This window comes from Triticum aestivum, chromosome 3B (assembly GCF_018294505.1).
Source record: "Triticum aestivum cultivar Chinese Spring chromosome 3B, IWGSC CS RefSeq v2.1, whole genome shotgun sequence".
Taxonomy (NCBI): Eukaryota; Viridiplantae; Streptophyta; class Magnoliopsida; order Poales; family Poaceae; genus Triticum; species Triticum aestivum.
Genome location: NC_057801.1, coordinates 765,263,097 through 765,284,191, shown reverse-complemented (window position 1 = coordinate 765,284,191; position 21,095 = coordinate 765,263,097). Strand labels below are relative to the sequence as shown.

Sequence of the window (21,095 nt, the reverse complement as noted above, 5' to 3'; positions counted from 1 at the left end):
TCCCCCATGCCGCCACAACATGCACACAGGCAACCCACGTTGACGAGCCACCACGCCGCAGCAACCTATGCCAGTGCCACGCCCAAGCCCGATGAGGCCGGCTACACCGTCCCGTCGCGTGAGGGGAAGAAGACACCCCGCCGGCGTCTGTCGGGCTTCGCCCGGCCGCGCCCTTGGACGGCTGCGAGGGAGGGGGAGACAGGAGGAGGCGATCAGCAGCGCAGATTGAAGGCCCCTCCCCGTTGCTTCGCGGGGGTGGCGAGGAAGGGATAGGGTCAAGGCATTTTTTGCTGGGCCATAGATACACTAGTAGAAAACAGGGCTTTCGTTCGGGCCTGGCCAGCCCATTAGTCCCAGTTATTCACGAACCGGGACCCATGGGGGGATTAGACCCGGTTCATGAGCCCAGTGGGCCGGCCGGGGCCTCGTGGGCATTGGTCCCGGTTTATATGGATCCATTTGTCCCGGTTCTAGGCACGAACCAGGACTAATGGGCCGCGCTCCTGGCCCACAGCTATTGGTACTGGTTCATGCCTTGAACCGGTGTAGAAGGGGGGGCTTTAGTCTCGGTTCATGCCACGAACCGGGACAAATGATTTGCCTATATATACCCATCGCCGCGGCAGAGCACTCTATTTTTTCTGGCCAATGAGGGGAGGGCATTTGGGTGCTCTAGCTCATGTCCTATGCACATGAGGTGTTCGATGAAATGTCCGAGCCACACTAGTTAATCTTTCTCCTCTCGAAACTCGACCTCCGAGCTCCATTTTCCCCGAGATTTGTCTAGATTTAGCGGTCCGTCATGCCCCGTCCTCGTCTTCACCGCTGTTGATCGCCCGCGCCGATCTCGTCGCCGGCACCACCGTGGTGAGCCTCTTGTTCTTATCTTCTTTCTGAAAGCAAAAAATTCTTACTTCAGATATATACTTGTCTAATTTTGTTACTTTTATTATTCCTTGTTATTATATAGTGTGAGGGTTTTGGTATCCGCCCCCGTCGGCCCTCGTCCTGTCTATGATTCAGACGTGGTATATATTATCTTTTGATAACTATTTGGTTCATTTATTGTTTATGACAATTATGCCGACCAACGTGGCATAGATTTTATTTATCTAGGAGGTTGTTGAACCGAAAATTCCAACCGACCCTATTGTCGAGAGGTTAAATTTAGTTGAAGAAGAAAATAATTACTTAAAGGAAAAAATAAGAAAAATAGAGGAGGAGGAGATGATATTGGAGTTGCATGTTGCGGATGTCGTCGATGATCACAAGATCAAGATGGATGCAATGTGGTTGAAGATTAAAAAGATTAGAAAATATGACATTCATACCGAGGCTTGGTATCATTATGCAGTTGGATCAGTTGTTACCTTGGTTGCGATTATGATCGGATTTGTTTTTCCATTGAAATGTTTTACATAATTTCATTGTATGGTTTAATTAGATGCTCTGGATAGCTATAGGTTGTTCAATGAGAACTATGTATGTACTTTGGTTTTAATGTGATGATGAACTTCTATTAATTTTGTCACTTATCTATTCATGAGAGGGTTGTAAATTGAAGATGTGGTTTTGAATGGTGCATTTTGAACACAGAAAAATGAAATCCCTTTGTAATAGACGAGTTTCCTTATGAAACCCTGATACTTCGAAAGAGATTGTTCATTTTGTACACAAAGTGCATCCAGTGTTTGCCGTAACCCTATGTACTTTCTTGCACATGCTATGTGGGTGAAATGATGATACCATGCCAACTGGGAACCTTTTCTGAGTTTATTTCAAATGATTTTCAATTTCATGGTCTTATAGCTCAAAATAATCAGTAAATGCATGAAAAATAACAAATGAAGTCATAAAGGGTTGTAAATTGATGATGTGGCTTTGAATGATGCATTTTGAACACAGAAAAACTATGGAGTTCAAATAAGTTCAAAAAATGAAATCCCTTTGTAACAGACGAGTTTCCGTATGAAACCCTAATACTTCGAAGGAGATTGTCCGTTTTGTACACGAAGTGCATCCAGTTTTTGCCGTAACCCTCTATACTTTCTTGCACATGCTATGTGCATGAAATGATGATACCATGCCAACTTAGAACCTTTTCAGAGTTCATTTCAAATGCTTTTCAATTTCATGGTCTTATAGCTCAAAATAATCAGTAAATGCATGAAAAATAACAAATGAAGTCAGAAAGGGTTGTAAATTGATGATGTGGCTTTAAATGGTGCATTTTGAACACAGAAAAACTATGGAGTTCAAATAAGTTCAAAAAAATAAATTCCTTTGTAACAGACGAGTTTCCGTATGAAACCCTGATACTTCGAAAGAGATTGTTCGTTTTGTACACGAAGTGCATCCAGTGTTTGCCGTAATCCTATGTACTTTCTTGCACATGCTATGTGGGTGAAATGATGATACCATGCCAACTTGGAACCTTTTCGGAGTTTATTTCAAATGCTTTTCAATTTCATGGTCTTATAGCTCAAAATAATCAGTAAATGCATGAAAAATAACAAATGAAGTCAGAAAGGGTTGTAAATTGATGATGTGGCTTTGAATGGTGCATTTTGAACACAGAAAACTATGGAGTTCAAATAAGTTCAAAAAAATGAAATCCCTTTGTAACAGACGAGTTTCCGTATGAAACCCTGATACTTATAAGGAGATTGTCCGTTTTGTACACGAAGTGCATCCAGTTTTTGACGTAACCCTCCGTACTTTCTTGCACATGTTATGTGGGTGAATTGATGATACCATGCCAACTTGGAACCTTTTCAGAGTTCATTTCAAATGCTCTAAATAATCAGTAAAATCATGAAGAATAAAAAATGAAGTCAGAAACAAAAGAAAATAAAATAAATAAGTAATTTGAAACAAAATAATATAAACTTTAATAAAATAGATAAGTAGAAACAAAATAAAAAATAAACTTTAATAACATAAATAAAATTTATGAAACTAAAATTATCAAAGTATTTTCTGTTCAAAACATTATAAGCAACCTCTAGTATTATTGAAACTAAAATTATATAAAATTGATGCAACTAAAATTATCAAAGTATTTTATGTTCAAAATCATTAAAAGCAAAAAGAATTTTCATAAAAAACTTTTTTTGTTAGAAACTTTAATAGCAAAAAGATTTATCATAAAATAAAATTAATAAGTAATTATAAACAAAATAAAATAAAACAAATAAGTATTTTTTTGTAAGTAGAAACAAAACAAAATAAATAAAGCAAAAAAGAAAACAAAAAAACTGGAAAAAATAAAAAAATTTGCCACCAACTGGGCCACCACGGCCTGAATACGACTAGAAACCCATTCATGGGCCAGGATTCAGGCCCACAGAAGGCCCATCAGGCATAGCAGTAACAATTAGGCCCATAAGCCTGGAATGGAGAGGAGCTCGAAAGGAGTGCGGCAGTGGGGCTTATAAACCACTGCGCGCCCCTCTCAACTAGCGAGGTGGGACTAAACTTTGGCCGTGACGCGGGCAGCACATGGGCCTTTGGTCCCGGTTAGTGGCACCAACCAGGACTAAAGGGGATGCATTGGTACCGGTTCATGGCACCAAATGGTACCAATGCCCCCCCCTTTAGTCCCAGTTGGTGCCATCAATCGGGACCAAAGGCCTCTGCTTCCCGCCCGTTGGGCTGCTGAAAAGAGACCTTTGGCATTGGTCCCGGTTGGTGCCAAGAACTGGGACCAAAGCCTTTGCTATATAAGAAACACTTAGCAGTTTCTGCAAAAATCACTTCTTCTCCGCCCCGACGCCCCCACGCTGCTCCTCATTGCCGTCGTCGTTGAGCCCTGCCCCGATGCTGTCGCCCTTGCCCGACGCCGTCGCCGCTCGTCGCCCTGCCCCGACGCGCGTCGCCCCGGCCCACCATCGTAGTCGCCGTTGCCCTGCCCTGCCCCCTTCGTCGCCGTCGCCTCGGCGCGCCCCCTGCCTCGTCGCCGACCCCACGCCCCTGCCCCTCCTCGCCTTGGTCCGGTCGGCGCCCTCCCCTGTTTATGTTTTTTTAATATATGTGATGATTTATATGCGTGTTTTTTTCATATATATGATGATATATATGTTTGTTATCATAATTGTTTTTGTTCATATATATGATGATTTTTTAGTAGAATATGATGTTTTTTTCAGATTATATGTATATGATTTTTTTATAGAATATGATGTTTTTGCTTTTTTATAAAAATGTATATATGTTTGTATGTTCTCTGTGTATATATGTTCATATATGCAAAAGTTAGATTTTTAGAAAAGTTTTATCTATATATGTTCTCTGATTTAGTACATTTTAGGTAAGTTTTATTTTTAGAAAAGTTTTATATATCTAGCTATAGGAAAGGAAGAAGAAGAAAAAGAATGAGAGCAAAAAGGAAAATAAGAAGAGGAAGAAAGGAGAAGTAGAGGAGAGTAAGAAGAGGAGAAATAAATAAGAAGAGGACAAAAGAAGAAAAAGAAAAGGAGAAGAAGAAAGGAATAGAGGAGAAGAAGAAAAAAATAGAATTTAGGAAAAAATAAAGAAGAGGAGAAGAAGAAAGGTTTTTCTTCTTTTTTTTTCTTCTTCTTCTTCTCCTTTTTTTCTTCTTTTTTTTCTTCAATCACTTCTCTTCTATTCCTTTCTTCTTCTCCTCTTTTTATTTCTTCTTTTGTCTTCTTATTTTCTATCGGGTATATGTCGTTGTCGATATACCCCTCCCGATAACTTCAACACGAGGGGGGGTTGATATTGTTGGAAATATGCCCTAGAGGCAATAATAAAATGGTTATTATTGTATTTCCTTGTTCATGATAATCGCAATACATGTGTGAATACATAGACCACAACATGTCCCTAGTGAGCCTCTAGTTGACTAGCTCGTTGATCAACAGATGGTCATGGTTTCCTGACCATGGACATTGGATGTCATTGACAACGGGATCACATCATTAGGAGAATGATGTGATGGACAAGACCCAATCCTAAGCATAGCACAAGATCGTGTAGTTCGTTTGCTAAAGCTTTTCTAATGTCAAGTATCATTTCCTTAGACCATGAGATTGTGTAACTCCCGGATACCGTAGGAGTGCTTTGGGTGTACCAAACGTCACAACGTAACTGGGTGACTATGAAGGTGCACTACAGGTATCTCCGAAAGTGTCTGTTGGGTTGGCACGAATCGAGACTGGGATTTGCCACTCCATATGACGGAGAGGTATCTCTGGGCCCACTCGGTAATGCATCATCATAATGAGCTCAATGTGACTAAGTAGTTAGTCACAGGATCATGCATTACGGAACGAGTAAAGTGACTTGCCAGTAACGAGATTGAACAAGGTATTGGGATACCGATGATCGAATCTCGGGCAAGTAACATACCGATTGACAAAGGGAATTGCATACGGGATTGCTTGAATCCTTGACATCGTGGTTCATCCGATGAGATCATCATGGAACATGTGGGAGCGAACATGGGTATCCAGATACCGCTGTTGGTTATTGACCGGAGAACGTCTCGGTCATGTCTACATGATTCCCGAACCCGTAGGGTCTACACACTTAAGGTTCGGTGACGCTAGAGTTGTTATGGGAAATAGTATGTGGTTACCGAATGTCGTTCGGAGTCCTTGATGAGATCCCGGACGTCACGGGGAGTTCTGGAATGGTCCGGAGGTGAAGACTTATATATGGGAAGTCCAGTTTCAGTCACCGGAATAGTTTCGGGGGTTATCGGTATTGTACCGGGACCACCGAAAGGTGTCCGGAGGTCCACTGGGTGGGGCCACCTGCCCTGGGGGACTTGATGGGCTGAATATGGGAGGGAACCAGCCTCTAGTGGGCTGGTGCGCCCCTCCCCAAGGGCCCAAGGCGCCTAGGGTTGGAAACCCTAGGGGAGGGGGCGCCTCCACCTTGCTTGGGGGGCAAGTTTCCCCCTCCTGGCCGCCGCCCCCCCTCTAGATCGGATCTAGAGGGGCCGGCCCCCTCTCCCCTTCACCCTATAAATAGAGGGGGGTGGGAGGGCTGCAGCACCCTTGCTTTTAGCGCAGCCCCTCCCTCCTCCAACTCTTCCTCCTACTCTGTAGTGCTTGGCGAAGCCCTGCCGGAGAACCACAAGCTCCATCACCACCATGCCGTCGTGCTGTCGGAGTTCTCCCTCAACTTCTCCTCTCCCCTTGCTGGATCAAGAAGGAGGAGACATCCCCGGGCTGTACGTGTGTTGAACGCGCAGGCACCGTTGTTCGGTGCTTAGATCGGATTCGGCCGCGATCTGAATCGCTTCGTGAACGACTCCACCGACCGCGTTCTTGTAACGCTTCCGCATCGCGATCTTCAAGGGTATGAATATGCACTCATCCTCTCCCTCTCTTGTTGCTAGAATCTCCATAGATTGATCTTGGTGATGCATAGAAAATTTTGAATTTCAGCTACGTTCGCCAACAGTGGCATCATGAGCTAGGTCTATTGCGTAGATTCTATGCACGAGTAGAACACAAGTAGTTGTGGGCGTTGGTTTGTTCAATATGCTTACCGTTACTAGTCTTATCTTGATTTGGCGGCATCGTGGGATGAAGCGGCCCGGACCGACCTTACATGTACGCTTACGTGAGACAGTTTCCACCGACTGACATGCACTTGTTGCATAAGGTGGCTAGCGGGTGACAGTCTCTCCCACTTTAGTCAGATCAGATTCGATGAAAATGGTCCTTATGAAGGGTAAATAGCAATTGGCATATCATCGTTATGGCTTTTGCGTAGGTAAAAAATGTTCTTGCTAGAAACCCATAGCAGCCACGTAAAACATGCAACAACAATTAGAAGACGTCTAACTTGTTTTTGCAGGGTATGCTATGTGATGTGATATGGCCAAAAGAATGTGATGAAAGATATATGTGATGTATGAGATTGATCATGTTCTTGTAATAGGAATCATGACTTGCATCTCGATGAGTATGACAACCGACAGGAGCCATAAGAGTTGTCTTAATTTATTGTATGACCTGCGTGTCATTGAAAACGCCATGTAATTACTTTACTTTATTGCTAACCGTTAGCCATAGTAGTAGAAGTAATAGTTGGCGAGACAACTTCATGAAGACACGATGATGGAGATCATGGTGTCATGCTGGTGACGAAGGTGATCATGCCGCGCCTCGAAGATGGAGATCAAAGGCACAAGATGATATTGGCCATATCATGTCACTCTATGATTTGCATGTGATGTTTGTCATGTTTACATCTTATTTGCTTAGAATGACGGTAGCATAAATAAGATGATCCCTCATAAAATTTCAAGAAAGTGTCCCCCCTAACTGTGCACCGTTGCGAAAGTTCGTTGTTTCGAAGCACCACGTGATGATCGGGTGTGATAGATTCTAACGTTCGCATACAACGGGTGTAAGCCAGATTTACACATGCAAAACACTTAGGTTGACTTGACGAGCCTAGCATGTACAGACATGGCCTCGGAACACAAGAGACCAAAAGGTCGAACATGAGTCGTATAGTGGATACGATCAACATGAAGATGTTCACTGATGATGACTAGTCCGCCTCACGTGATGATCGGACACGACCTAGTTGACTCGGATCATGTATCACTTAGATGACTAGAGGGATGTCTATCTGAGTGGGAGTTCATCAAATAATGTGATTAGATAAACTTAATTATCATGAACATAGTCAAAAAGGTCTTTACAAATTATGTCGTAAGCTCGCGCTTTAGTTCTACTGTTTAGATATGTTCCTAGAGAAAATATAGTTGAAAGTTGATAGTAGCAATTACGTGGACTGGGTCCGTAAACTGAGGATTGTCCTCATTGCTGCGCAGAAGGCTTATGTCCTTAATGCACCGCTCGGTGTGCTGAACCTCAAATGTCGTCTGTGGATGTTGCGAACATCTGACATACACGTTTTGATAACTACGTGATAGTTCAGTGATGTTAAACGGTTTAGAATTGAGGCACCGAAGACGATTTCGAAACGTCGCGGAACTTATGAGATGTTTCGAGGGCTGAAATTTGGATTTCAGGCTCGTGCCCACGTCAAGAGGTATAAGACCTCCGACGAGTTTCTTAGCCTGCAAACTAAGGGAGAAAAGCTCAATCGTTGAGCTTGTGCTCAGATTGTCTGAGTACAACAATCACTTGAATCGAGTGGGAGTTAATCTTCTAGATGAGATAGTGATGTTTCTCCAAAGTCATTGCCACCAAGTTGCTAGAGCTTCATGATGAACTATAACATATCAGGGATAGATATGATGATCCTTGAAATATTCGCGATGTTTGACGCTGCGAAAGTAGAAATCAAGAAGAAGCATCAATTGTTGATGGTTAGTGAAACCACTAGTTTCAAGAAGGGCAAGGGCAAGAAGGGATACTTCATGAAATAGCAAATCAGTTGCTGCTCTAGTGAAGAAACCCAAGGTTGAAACCAAGCCCGAGACTAAGTGCTTCTGTAATGAGGGGAACGGTCACTGAAGCAGAACTACCCTAGATACTTGGTAGATGAGAAGGCTGGCAAGGTCGATAGAAGTATATTGGATATACATTATGTTAATGTGTACTTTACTAGTACTCCTAGTAGCACCAGGGTATTAGATACCGGTTCGGTTGCTAAGTGTTGGTAACTCGAAATAAAAGCTGCGGAATAAACGAAGACTAGCTAAAGGTGAGATGACGATATGTGTTGGAAAGTGTTTCCAAGCTTGATGTGACCAAGCGTCGCATACTTCCTCTACCATCGAGATTGGTGTTAAACCTAAATAATTGTTATTTGGTGTTTGCATTGAGCATAGACATGATTGGATTATGTCTATCGCAATACGGTTGTTCATTTAAGGAGAATAATGGTTACTCTGTTTATTTGAATAATACCTTCAATGGTCTTGCACCTAAAATGAATGGTTTATTGAATCTCGATCGTAGTGATACACATGTTCATGCCAAAAGATATAAGATAGTGATGATAGTACCACATGCTTGTGGCACTGCCATTTGAGTCATATTGGTATAAAATGCATGAAGAAGCTCCATGTTGATGGATCTTTGGACTCACTCGTTTTTGAAAAGATTGAGACATGCGAACCATGTCTATTGGTGTATACGCATGAGGAAACTCCATGCAGATGGATCGTTTGGACTCACTTGATTTTGAATCACTTGAGACATGCAAATCATACCACATGGGCAAGATGACTGAAAATCCTCGGTTTCAGTAAGATGGAACAAGAAAGCAACTTGTTGGAAGTAATACATTTTGATGTGTGCAGTCTAATGAGTGTTGAGGCACGTAGTGGATATCGTTATGTTTTTACTTCACAGATGATTTGAGTAGATTCTGAGTATGTTTACTTGATGAAACACAAATCTAAATTATTGAAAGGTTCAAGTAATATCAGAGTGAAGTTGAAGATCGTCGTGACAAGAGGATAAAATGTCTATGATATGATCATAGAGATGAATATCTGAGTTACGAGTTTGGCATGCAATTAAGACATTGTGGAAATTGTTTCACAATTAATACCGCCTGAAACACCATAGTGTGATGGTATGTCCGAACATCATAGTTGCACCCTATTGGATATGGTGCGTACCATGATGTCTCTTATCAAATTACCACTATCGTTTTATAGGTTAGGCATTAGAGACAATCGCATTCATTTTAAATAGGGTACCACGCAATTCCGTTGAGACGACACCGTATGAACTATGGTTTAGAGAAACCTAAGCTGTCGTTTCTTAAAAGTTTGGGGCTGCGACGCTTATGTGAAAAAGTTTCAGGCTGATAAGCTCGAACCCAAAGCGGATAAATGCATCTTCATAGGACACTTAAGGTTCGGTGACGCTAGAGTTGTTATGGGAAATAGTATGTGGTTACCGAATGTCATTCGGAGTCCCGGATGAGATCCCGGACATTGAGGAGTTCCGGAATGGTCCGGAGGTGAAGATTTATATATGGAAAGTCCAGTTTCAGTCACCGGAATAGTTTCGGGGGTTATCGGTATTGTACCGGGACCACCGAAAGGTGTCCGGAGGTCCACCGGGTGGGGCCACCTGCCCCGGGAGACTTGATGGGCTGAATATGGGAGGGAACCAGCCTCTAGTGGGCTGGTGCTCCCCTCCCCAAGGGCCCAAGGCGCCTAGGGTTGGAAACCCTAGGGGAGGGGGCGCCTCCACCTTGCTTGGGGGGCAAGTTTCCCCCTCCTGCCCCCCCCCTCGAGATGGGATCTAGAGGGGCTGGCCCCCTCTCCCCTTCTCCCTAAAAATAGAGGGGGGTGGGAGGGCTGTAGCACCCTTGCTTTTGGCGCATCCCCTCCCTCCTCCAACTCTTCCTCCTACTCCGTAGTGCTTGGCGAAGCCCTGCCGGAGAACCACGAGCTCCATCACCACCATGCCGTCGTGTTGTCGGAGTTCTCCCTCAACTTCTCCTCTCCCCTTGCTGGATCAAGAAGGAGGAGACGTCCCCGGGTTGTACGTGTGTTGAACGCGGAGGCACCGTTGTTCGGTGCTTAGATCGGATGTGATCTGAATCGCTTCATGAACGACTCCACCGACTGTGTTCTTGTAACGCTTCCGCATCGCGATCTTCAAGGGTATGAAGATGCACTCATCCTCTCCCTCTCTTGTTGCTAGAATCTCCATAGATTGATCTTGGTGATGCGTAGAAAATTTTGAATTTCTGCTACGTTCCCCAACAGATATACCCCCTCCCCGATAACATTATTTTCGCATGTATGTATGTCGTCGTTGTCGATATAACCCCCTCCCGGATAACTTTAACACGAGGGGGGGTTGATATACCCCATCCCCGATAACATTATTTTCGCATGTATGTATGTCATCGTTGTCGATATAACCTCCTCCCGGATAACTTCGACATGAGGGGTGTCGACCCGAACTCTCGAGGACACCCAAACCCTTGAAAAAACGATGTTGGTCTCCTACCCCCTCCCGCAGCGCCCCTACCCGACAAACTCTCTCGAGGCCACCCAAATTTACCAAGTTAAAAGAGCGTTCTCGTCGAGGCCACCCCAAACCCTTGAAGTATTGTGTCGAGGCCACCCCAAACCCTTGAATCATTGTCGAGGCCACCCCAAACCCTAGAGAAGCAGCGTTGAGGCCACTAATATGATTCCTTATTGTGATTAGCTAGCTAGTTCTATGTTTGCCACTAATATATATCCATCTGTCATGTTTGAATAATAATTGCCATGTTGTAAATATTTGCAGAAACTATGGAGCACCCCCGAGACGAAGCAACAGAAGCGATGTTGGGGGACATAATCGCAAAGGAAGTGATGTTCTTGCGTCGTTTCTCAACGACACCGATGATTGGAAGGACGGGGTAGTGAAGAAGAAGGCTATGATTATGATGGCTCCGGTGACCCATTAATGTCGGTACAAGAAGAAGGCTATGATTATGATGGCTCTGCTAACCCAATGCAGGTACAAGAAGGAGACCGTGATGACGGCTCCAGTGACCGAACCGAGTCCGGCCAGGTATATATATTAGTTAAGCCCGTGCTGACTAGCTAATTGATGCATTCATTGTTTTCATATGTACACATATTAATTAACTCTGGTCTTTCTTCTTTTCTCTAGCCCTCCGGATCGAGCACAACTTCGGTAAAGAAACGAGGCCCGAAGAAAAAGTTGCGCTCGGATGAAAGGTTTGAGATCACAGCAATCGCGCGCGATGGCAAGCCGATTGAACCCATCCGGACAAGGGATGCATTTTGTGCTCAGTGCGGGGTTCTTGTTAGGGACAAGATCCCGATCAGTATCCACCAATGGTTAAAGTCTAAGAAAGAAGACCCTGAGGTGTCTTATGTCTCCTTCATTTGCTTACTAGCTAGCGTTTCTAGTCCTCTCTATGCGTATAGTACGTAGCGTCGACAAAGCACGGAGATAAGAGAGGACACTTCTCTCTATTAATTAGCTAGCTAACATAATATATGAAACACCTAAAATTAACCCCCCAAAACCCCCTAACCCCCCCCCCTCAAAAAAACAAAAACCCCAGCCCCTGAAATGTTGACGCGTGGATGCCTATTGGTCCCGGTTGGTGCCACCAACCGGGACCAAAGCGCCTCCTGCCTAGGCTCGCCGCACCGGTCACGTGGAGGCCCATATGTCCCGGTTCGTGTAAGAACCGGGACTAAAGGCCAAGGGCATTAGTAATGACCTTTTAGTCCCGGTTCCAAAACCGAGACAGAAGGCCCTTACGAACCGGGACAAAAAGCCCTTTTCCTACTAGTGATAGTAGTTCAAACTAAAGGAAAACAATTACTTCCTCTGTAAAGAAATATAAGATCGTTTAGATCAGGGAGTATTTTTTTACTCTCAGAGCCCATCCCTTTGCCTTCACTCTCCAGTTTTGTCAGCCGGGTTGTGGTTTGTTTTGTTTCAAAGAAGCTCCGCGTAGTTGAGTTTACTATTCTTTATTTCTTGCGATGGTGGATCCCATGACAGTGTTTCCTCTTTGAGCGGTCTTTGCGGCCACGATCCTCCTTGAACTTGTCCGCCGGGACGGAGCTTCATGTATATTCCTACCGTCTCCTTGGGGTGACGAGGTTAGAGTTTCCTGTCGCGTGTGCGCGACAACAAGAGGAGCTTCAAATCGATCCGATTCGAGGATGACGACTGTGGATTCAGAACATTGGTTCTTAGTACGCGCATCAAGACTTCCTAATTGTCGCCGCAAGGTCATGCCTTCTCGAGTAGGGGAGCAGTGTCGGCTTGTTCTAGCTGCAGTGGTGGTCGTACGGCGGTCCAAAGGCCTCATCACGATTTCCATTATGTTTGGTGCTCTTTGTATTTTTTTACGAAATTTTTTATTACACTATGCTTTTTAAAGAAAAATAACCTGAATTTTGTGAATACATGTGCTCGGGACGTCGGTTCAAACACGGGCCTGCCATACACATGGGCACGGGGCCCACCAGACAGCCGACCCGGTCAGACCGCGACCGGCCTCCTCTCTGATCTGATCTCAAACCCGAACCACGGCGATCTTGACTCCAGATAAGCCTCAGGGGCAGCCGCGTCTTTTCACAAAAACCACCGGTGTGTTCGTACAAACAATCGTACTTCCTCCCTATATAAACGCTCTCTCTCGCTAACGAAATCCCCTTCCCCCTTCGGTTCCCCTCCCGTGATTTAAATTATTAAGGACCCCTAATTTATTTGTCCCTTCCTCGTCTACCCGCTAGCTTCCACGGCTCGATTTCCTCCTTTGTTTCCACCACTACGTACGGCAATAAAATTCCGGCACGAGCTCCGTCGGATTCGCCTCCCGGTCGCCGCGCGGCGCTCACCCGGACCCACTAGTTCGTCCAGTCCGGCGATCGCTCGGTGCGGAGTTTCTGGGTGGATCGCCGGCGGATTCGATTCGATTCGGGCCTCCGGTAAGGCGATTCCCCGGCTCCTGTGCCAAGATTGGCGGGATTTTCGCTAGAGTTTGTTCTGATTCTCTGTCTGGGGCTTTCAGGGCATGGAGCGCCGCGCGTTGCTCAAGACGACTCTACTGGCGTGCTTGCTCGTGGTCTGCTCCGGGAGAGGTAAGAATGATTAGCTACTCCTCTTATCTCTTGGCTTAGCCCTCCTCTTATCTCTTGGCTGTAATTTGTTATTTTGGAGTAGGGCCCTGCTCCTAGTTGGAGCAGTTCGCCGGGCTTAATTTGTTTGATTTGCCTCCAAATGGGTGTATACATGTAAAAATCGGCAACGCCAGATCAAGTTGATTTTGGATGCACTTTTGTTTTCATAATTAGAGTTATGAAGCTCAAACTGACCATATCTGCACTAGTCACCAGCACATTCAGATATAAAACGCTGACTGCAAATGTGTGTAGTCGGTATAGTCTTGTAGCATGGTCAGATTCAGACTCAACTCTTTTCTTTTCTTTTTGTTCCTACAAGACAGTTCAGCTTAACTTTTAGAGCGAATGGTAAATTTCTGATTCCATCAAACAGAACAAAGGCTTTTACAACTATAGCATGTATACTACATTTCATTCTGAGTTACTACCTCTGTTCCTATATGTAAGACGTTGAACTGCCAAAACGTCTTACATTTAGGAACAGAGGGTGTATATAACATATCCTGGATCAGCTTTCATTTTGGAACTGTACTGTTGCAAACTACTTCTCCATGTATCCAGCATTATCCATGTTGCTCTTGGTGCTGATGTTTTAAGTTTGTGGTACAGTACCTATGGTTATACAACAGCCATCCACTACCATATACAACTCAACCCTTGCCAAGACACTAGTGGAATATGCTGCTGCCGTAAGTTCATTCGCCTTTTCTTATCCTAATTATTATGAATATTAGTTCAACATTCAGTATTACATTAGTTTGTCAAATTCTTCTGCTATCTTGGGAAGTCCCTACAAAAGTATGCTTTGTTAGTTAAGTTTCTACCCTACAAAAGTATACTTTGGAGTTAAGCCTGATGATGTCTTGCAGATCTATACTGCTGATTTGACACAGTTGTTTACCTGGACATGTGATAGATGCGGTGACCTGATTGAGGTAACGCTTATTACCACTCAAGTGCTTTCTGTTTGCTGTGACATAAAAATGGCTGTCCAACTTCATACAACACTGGTATGGTAATGGATGATGATGTAAACTTGTTGGATGACCCAGGGGTTTGAGATGATGGACATCATCGTAGATGTGGAGAACTGCTTAGAGGTTCGTCCCTACTTGCCTTCTGTCTGTTTATCTCTATCTTTACCACCTGTTAAGCTGATCTTTTTTTTTTATGATGACTAAGCAGGCATATGTTGGTTTTGCTAGTGATATTAATGCTGTCATCGTTGTGTTTAGAGGAACTCAAGAAAACAGGTAATTGACGTACAACTTGTTTTGTTTGGTTATAAAAAATGTAATTTATTTTTTATTCAGAATGTTTTATCACTGATAAGAGGCAGATTTTAGGTATTGCGATTTCATTCTTGTGTACTTAGAATTTATGAATCCTTGACCTGTTCCTTTAGTTTGCATATTTTTTTCTCCATTTGCATGTAATAGTCATTTCCAAGGGTGTCAATATACTTTATAATCCCTCAACCGTATTCATGTTCCAAATTATCAGCATCCAGAACTGGATAGAGGACCTGTTATGGAAACAACTTGATCTTGATTACCCTGGCATGCCTGAAGCAATGGTGAGCATAGCTAAAGCATATAGTTAATGCAATTTTGTAAAAAAAAAACAAAAACCATAGTAGTGCTTGATTCGTGTAGGTACACCGAGGATTTTACTCTGCTTATCATAACACAACCATACGCGATGGAATCGTCAGCGGTATTCAAAAGACTCGGAAATTGCATGGAGATGTTCCGATCATGGTCACAGGGCATTCAATGGGGGCAGCTATGGCTTCATTTTGTGCACTTGATCTTGTTGTGAGTACTGAACCTGCCTTGATCTTAAACACATTAACGTTGAGCTCCCCCTGTTACATTATGTTGCATAGAAAATAGATTTCCCTAACTCAATCTGCTAATTTTCCTCATTATGAGTTATAATAGTTGTTTTCAGTCTATACATATCTGAGCAGTTAGTTATTTGCCGCTTCTTTCTTTCCTGATGGTTTAACCTGCACAGCTAACGGGAACTGTGTGTTCCTTTTTAGGTGAACTACGGGTTGGATGATGTGAAGCTGATGACATTTGGGCAACCTCGCGTCGGCAATGCTGCTTTTGCTTCTTACTTCAAGAGATACTTGCCTCACGCGATCCGAGTTACTAATGCAAACGATATCGTCCCTCATCTGCCACCATACTTCTCGTTCTTCCCTCAGAAGACCTACCATCACTTTCCAAGAGAGGTATGCCCCACTCCGTGGCACGCTTGTTTCTACTTGTGATGACACCTATTACACCTGTTTATACTCGCTAAATGCATATATTGCCTTGAAAAATTCATTTAGTCCTGTGTAGTTTGTGCTCTGTGCCATATTGTTTCTACTTGGGAACCAAAGAAACCTTTCAATGTATACCCACCCCATCAGCCCCACTGCATAATGCGTCTGTGTTCCTGTCCTTCCTTCAGGTATGGGTCCATGATGTCGGGCTCGGGAGCCTGGTATACACGGTTGAGCAGATCTGCGACGACTCCGGCGAAGACCCGGCATGCAGCAGGTCCCTCCCTCTCTCCCCCGCGGCCATCTCCCGTCAACTGTGCCACTGCCGCGCCGCATGCCACCCGCTCTTGGTTAACATTGTTCGCTGCCTTCTCAGGTCTGTGAGCGGTAACAGCATTCAAGATCACATAACCTACCTGGGCGTGAGCATGCACGCGGAGGCCTGGAGCAGCTGCAGGATCGTCATGGACTACGCCGAGCTGCGGTACAAGATGGACCTCCATGGAAACGTCGTCTTGTCGAAGCAGCAGCAGCAGCAGCAGCAGCCCGGTCTGTCGGACCAGCGAAGAAGACACAGCGCCCAGTGAAACCAATGTAAAAAAGTTGTGTATTATCATAGTAGCACCACGCACGCAACCTATCATTACCCTCTCTGCTTCATTGTTTCTGCATCCAGAGAGGGGATAACACCACCACGCTCCACAGGAAGATGCTTGCTGTAAATGTTTGCTTGGTAATGTGAAGCATTTTCCAGTACAAAATACCTCTGTTCCCTTTGCTCACCTGTTACCACTGACTGAAGTTTTCTTCCATGATATTCATGGTCGTCGCTCCCGCAATCAATGCGGTCAGTTTGAAAATGTTTTGAGATGATTTGCAAGATGGGAGCATGACTGACAAAAATTAGCAGTATATACATCATGAACAGCATGGTTTCCAGGAACAAAAGGAGAACAATAACATATGGGCACTGAAATTCTGAATAACCTGATACTTTTGCTGCATGCTAAACCATGTTCGCACTAAGATACAAGCAGAAGAAGTACATCGAAGCTAATACAAATAAATGACCGATCCCGCGACTCGACACAAAAACAATAGCAGCTGTACGAAACATGGGTAATCTCTATCCTATCCCCAACCAAACCTGAAATCTCATCCATCAGAAGAAACTGCCCAGCACGGTTGCATGATCACTTCCAGAACACAGGTGCAGCAGAGCGTACTCGTCGACATCGTGTAACTGCAGAAAAAGGAAGGACCCGACAGACGCAGCTCTGCGGCTTCGACGGTCTTCCCGTTCCCTTTCCTACATTTCTAGCTGCATCTTGTAGGCTCCTGAGCTCTAAAGGACATGAGTACATGACACAATCACATTCGCAAGGAATGGACGCCGCCCGGAGAAGGCATGTCAACTGCAACGACTTACAGATAAAGCAACCGTGAGGCAGTGCTGACGGCAAGAAAAGCCTTTATTCACAGACAACGGGACAGTGCTGGAACAATGACCGTGTTCCTAAACCTGGCCCGTCTGGTGCTGATGAGCAAACTCGTCGACCCCATGCTAGAGCGACGTCGTGAAAGAGAACTGTCCAGTTTACTCATTTGTACTATCAAAGCTGCCGTTCGGTCGCTTCCGCTCTCTGGAGTTCTCCCCCCACATTTTAGCATCCGCGATGGCGCGCTGCCTGTCAGCAGTCCTTGGGGTTTCTCTCTTCCTTCCTGTCTGAGCTGGACTGCCTGCCTGTGATCCTGCCATGTCCATTTCATCCAATCCTGACCTCCGGCCAGAATCACCACCAGTAGAACTAGTCCGGCTGACCTCCCCTCCGTGCTTTGATGTCCTGGGAGAATGATGATTTGGCGAGCGGCCGTTGCGCTGTTCGCTGTTCCGCCCACCAACATTTCTGGCCCTTGGGGTCGACGAATTGCTCCGAGTATGTTGAGTTGGGGCATTTGGATCATATGTCTGAGAAGCTAGATATGAGAGAGCAGTGACAACATCTCCTATGTGAGGACGGGTTGTGGCTTGCTCTTGCAAACACATGGCAGCAACAGCTAAAGCCTGATACAGACCCCTCATGGGGAACCGGCCTTGAAGCATTGGGTCAGCCATCTTAGGAAACTTCCTGCGATCCTTGAAGAGTGGACGAGCCTGCAGATCAGACGAGATGTGTTAATTATCCAAAGTCAAAATGAGCAGAAGTTGTCTTTTGCTAATAAACTGAAGTAGCAACTGGTTACAGACGGTAATTTTAGCACAGTAACAGAAAAGAACATTTTCAGTCAATGGCTTAGCTAGCAGGATGGTGTTTCACTAAGAATGCTGAAGTGAAACCAGGAGCTACTTGCAAACCCTGGCAGAAAATTATCAGGTATAGCATGCCGACTGAAATAACTATAGTATAGAAGAGCATACCCATGCCACCAGGTTTTGCTCTCCTTGGGGTTTGGTGTTGTCGATTGCTTTGCGCCCTGTAATCAGCTCAAGGAAAACAACGCCAAAGCTATAGACATCCGATTTCACTGTGAGCTGCCCAGTCATAGCATATTCTGGGGCACAGTAGCCATAAGTTCCCATCACACGTGTTGAGACATGAGTGTTGTCACCAACTGGACCGAGTTTTGCAAGGCCAAAGTCAGACAGCTTCGGGTGAAACCCTTCACCAAGAAGAATGTTTGACGATTTGAAATCCCGGTAAATAACAGGAGGGCTGGCCTTGTCATGAAGATGCTCTAAGCCCTTGGCTGCACCTGCAGCTATCTTCATCCGTGTGTTCCAGTCAAGAGGTTCCTTCTCAGGTGGCACATCTACATATATTAGAAAATAATACTTTAGCCTTCAACTAAAGATGCCATTGATTTTTAAAGGATTCATGAAGCAGTCATGCTGAGTACATATGTAATAATAAAAATACTACTTAGAATATACTGCTATAAGCACACATGGAATTTTTAAAGATGACATCGCAAAGAGAAGATAAACGAACCATGCAAGTGATCTTCTAATGAGCCCAGTGGCATAAACTCATAAACAAGGAGGCGTTGGTCACCATCAGCACAATAACCAATTAGATTGACAAGGTTAGTGTGATGCAAGAGACTGAGCATGAGGACCTCAACAAGGAATTCTCTATTTCCTTGGAGACCGTTACGATCAAGTTGCTTCACAGCAACAGCCTGAGAAGTACAATCAGTTTGTTAGTGTCCAGGACTAACCCAATTAAAATAAACATAGAAACTCTACCAACAATTCGCATAAGAGGTGAATATTTCAGCTGAATCGCTCAAAATCTATAAGTTAGAGTGTACTCCCTCCGTTTGGAATTACTTGTCTCGAAAATGGATGTATCTAGAACTAAAATACGTCTAGATACATCCATTTCTGCGACAAGTAATTCCGAACGGAGGGAGTATTTAGGAAGATCTCAGTGTATAGTGACGGTATACTGACCTGCCCACTCTCCAGGCGACCTTTATATACACGTCCGAAACCTCCCTCACCCAACATGCAATCTTGTCTGAAGTTCTTGGTGGCAGCAGCAAGCTCACGAAAAGTGAAAATCTGTGCGGCAATGTTTTGGCTGCTCCCATCCCGAGGGATGGTTAGATGGTTATTCTTAGGGTCTGATCCACCCTGCAGCCTCAATTTATCTGAGCAGAAAATAATTCAGAGTTAGCAGTCAGTTTTAGTACAAATCAGTTAAATTAAATGATTTAACAGAAAAAAAAAAGTGGTTCACTCTTAGAGCACTAGCATTCTGCCAGCAGAGAGTAGAAACATTAAAAGAAGTTGAGTGGTATTAGATGAAGGAAACTTTGCTACTACTCTAGAAGGACTTCAGCTTGAAGGAAATACCTATTTTTAACCATTTGTCTTAACCACACAACAACAACAAAATCATATTCCTCCCCTGGGAGCTAGTGAACAGCCACATTTAAGTAGAAGGTTTGGAATTAATGCCCAGCTTGTTTGAAACAGCCGTTAGCTAGAGAAATAATCGGCAATCAGTTTCTGAAGTAACACCAGAAGCATTGCCACAATGATGTAAATACTGAAAGCATTTCCTACAATTCCCCTCCATCACACAGTTTTATGAGAAGAAAGGATCCTCTGCCAGTCTTTTGTACACCATAATAGGCAGGGTCCTCTTAGTATCAATCTTTTCTACACTACAATTGTCTTGCGCTTTATGCTGCCAAACCGGCAAACCCCCCAAGGAGAGGAATGTCAGATAAACTGTGAATCGCCACGACGAGTTAGCGGCCTAGCTGGACGAATACACTGGCTCAAACATAACCACTATATGTAAAAAGGAGTATTGAAATGGCAGCCACGTCATGTGTCTGTATCCTCTCCTCTCCTATCTTATCGACTGAATGTATACTCTCTCGTGCTATGCGTCTGGGGTTCAAGGCATGGTAACAAAATAACCATGGCTTAGTACCCATGCATAGACAGCCTACTGCCTGTTCTCCTTGTTTTAGTATTGCCAGAAAAAGGTTTACTCAGCTTCCAATCCAGCGCTCTCTCTTAACTAAACCAGAGCTAAAAACAATCCTAGCGGCAGCATATGCATTCCCATCTCTTGCTCACTAAGTGCAGCAAAAGGAGCACACACGGTCAGTCCTATTGGCAAGATCGCAGCTCAGCTCATTCCTCTGCTTCCACCCACCACAACCATGGCTGGCACGCAGTAAGCAAGCAAGCAACAGTAGAAGCGCAGGCAGTACAATAAACAACAACAACAACACGACGCCGCCGCCGGCCGCGGTGACCGAGCAAGGAGCAACGCGAAGCTAAAGCTAAAGGTAGAGGTGGGGAGGGATTTGCAGTTGCAAGATCCAGCGGGCGCACCTGATCCGGCGCGATCCGGCGCGGCGCCGTCCTTGGCGTCGGGCCCCGGCTTGCCGGCCTCCGCCTCGAGGGCCGGGCCGAAGCAGGAGAAGCAGCTCATCCAGGCGCGCTCCCCGCTCCCTCTCGCCGGAACCAGGAAAGCGCGTGGCCCGTACAGGAGAGGCCGCCGCGCCGGGGCTCGACGACGCGGGATCCCCTCCCGTCGAGGATCTCCGCTTGCGAGGAGGGACGGCACCCAAGCAAGACTGGATTTTTAGGCGGGGGAGAGGGCGGGAGGGGAGGGGAGGGTCGAATTGGGGTTGGGGCCGTGGGATGGAAGCTACAGGAAGGGGGAGAAGAACATGAGGCTGGGAGGGAGCAATAGGTGA

The 21,095-nt window shown here is 44.9% G+C and overlaps 2 protein-coding genes across 2 annotated transcripts; one reads left to right on the top strand and one right to left on the bottom strand.

The window, feature by feature from the left end:
• Positions 1-13,108: 13,108 nt before the first annotated feature.
• Positions 13,109-16,630, top strand: LOC123072287 (probable feruloyl esterase A). Its single transcript, XM_044495853.1, has 11 exons — positions 13,109-13,396; positions 13,480-13,549; positions 14,201-14,280; positions 14,461-14,526; positions 14,644-14,691; positions 14,777-14,844; positions 15,095-15,167; positions 15,247-15,408; positions 15,639-15,833; positions 16,058-16,146; positions 16,246-16,630. The coding sequence occupies exons 2-11, from the start codon at positions 13,483-13,485 to the stop codon at positions 16,454-16,456; spliced, it is 1,059 nt and encodes a 352-aa protein (XP_044351788.1). The 5' UTR covers positions 13,109-13,396; positions 13,480-13,482; the 3' UTR covers positions 16,457-16,630.
• Positions 16,631-16,840: 210 nt separating this feature from the next.
• Positions 16,841-20,755, bottom strand: LOC123072286 (receptor-like cytoplasmic kinase 185; the record flags this gene model as incomplete). The annotated part of the gene is given in 5 exon segments (XM_044495852.1): positions 16,841-18,024; positions 18,289-18,680; positions 18,860-19,049; positions 19,324-19,523; positions 20,728-20,755. Coding segments are annotated over 5 exon segments (1,368 nt in total), but the record flags the coding sequence as incomplete, so codon positions are not given.
• Between the last annotated feature and the right edge of the window lie 340 nt (positions 20,756-21,095).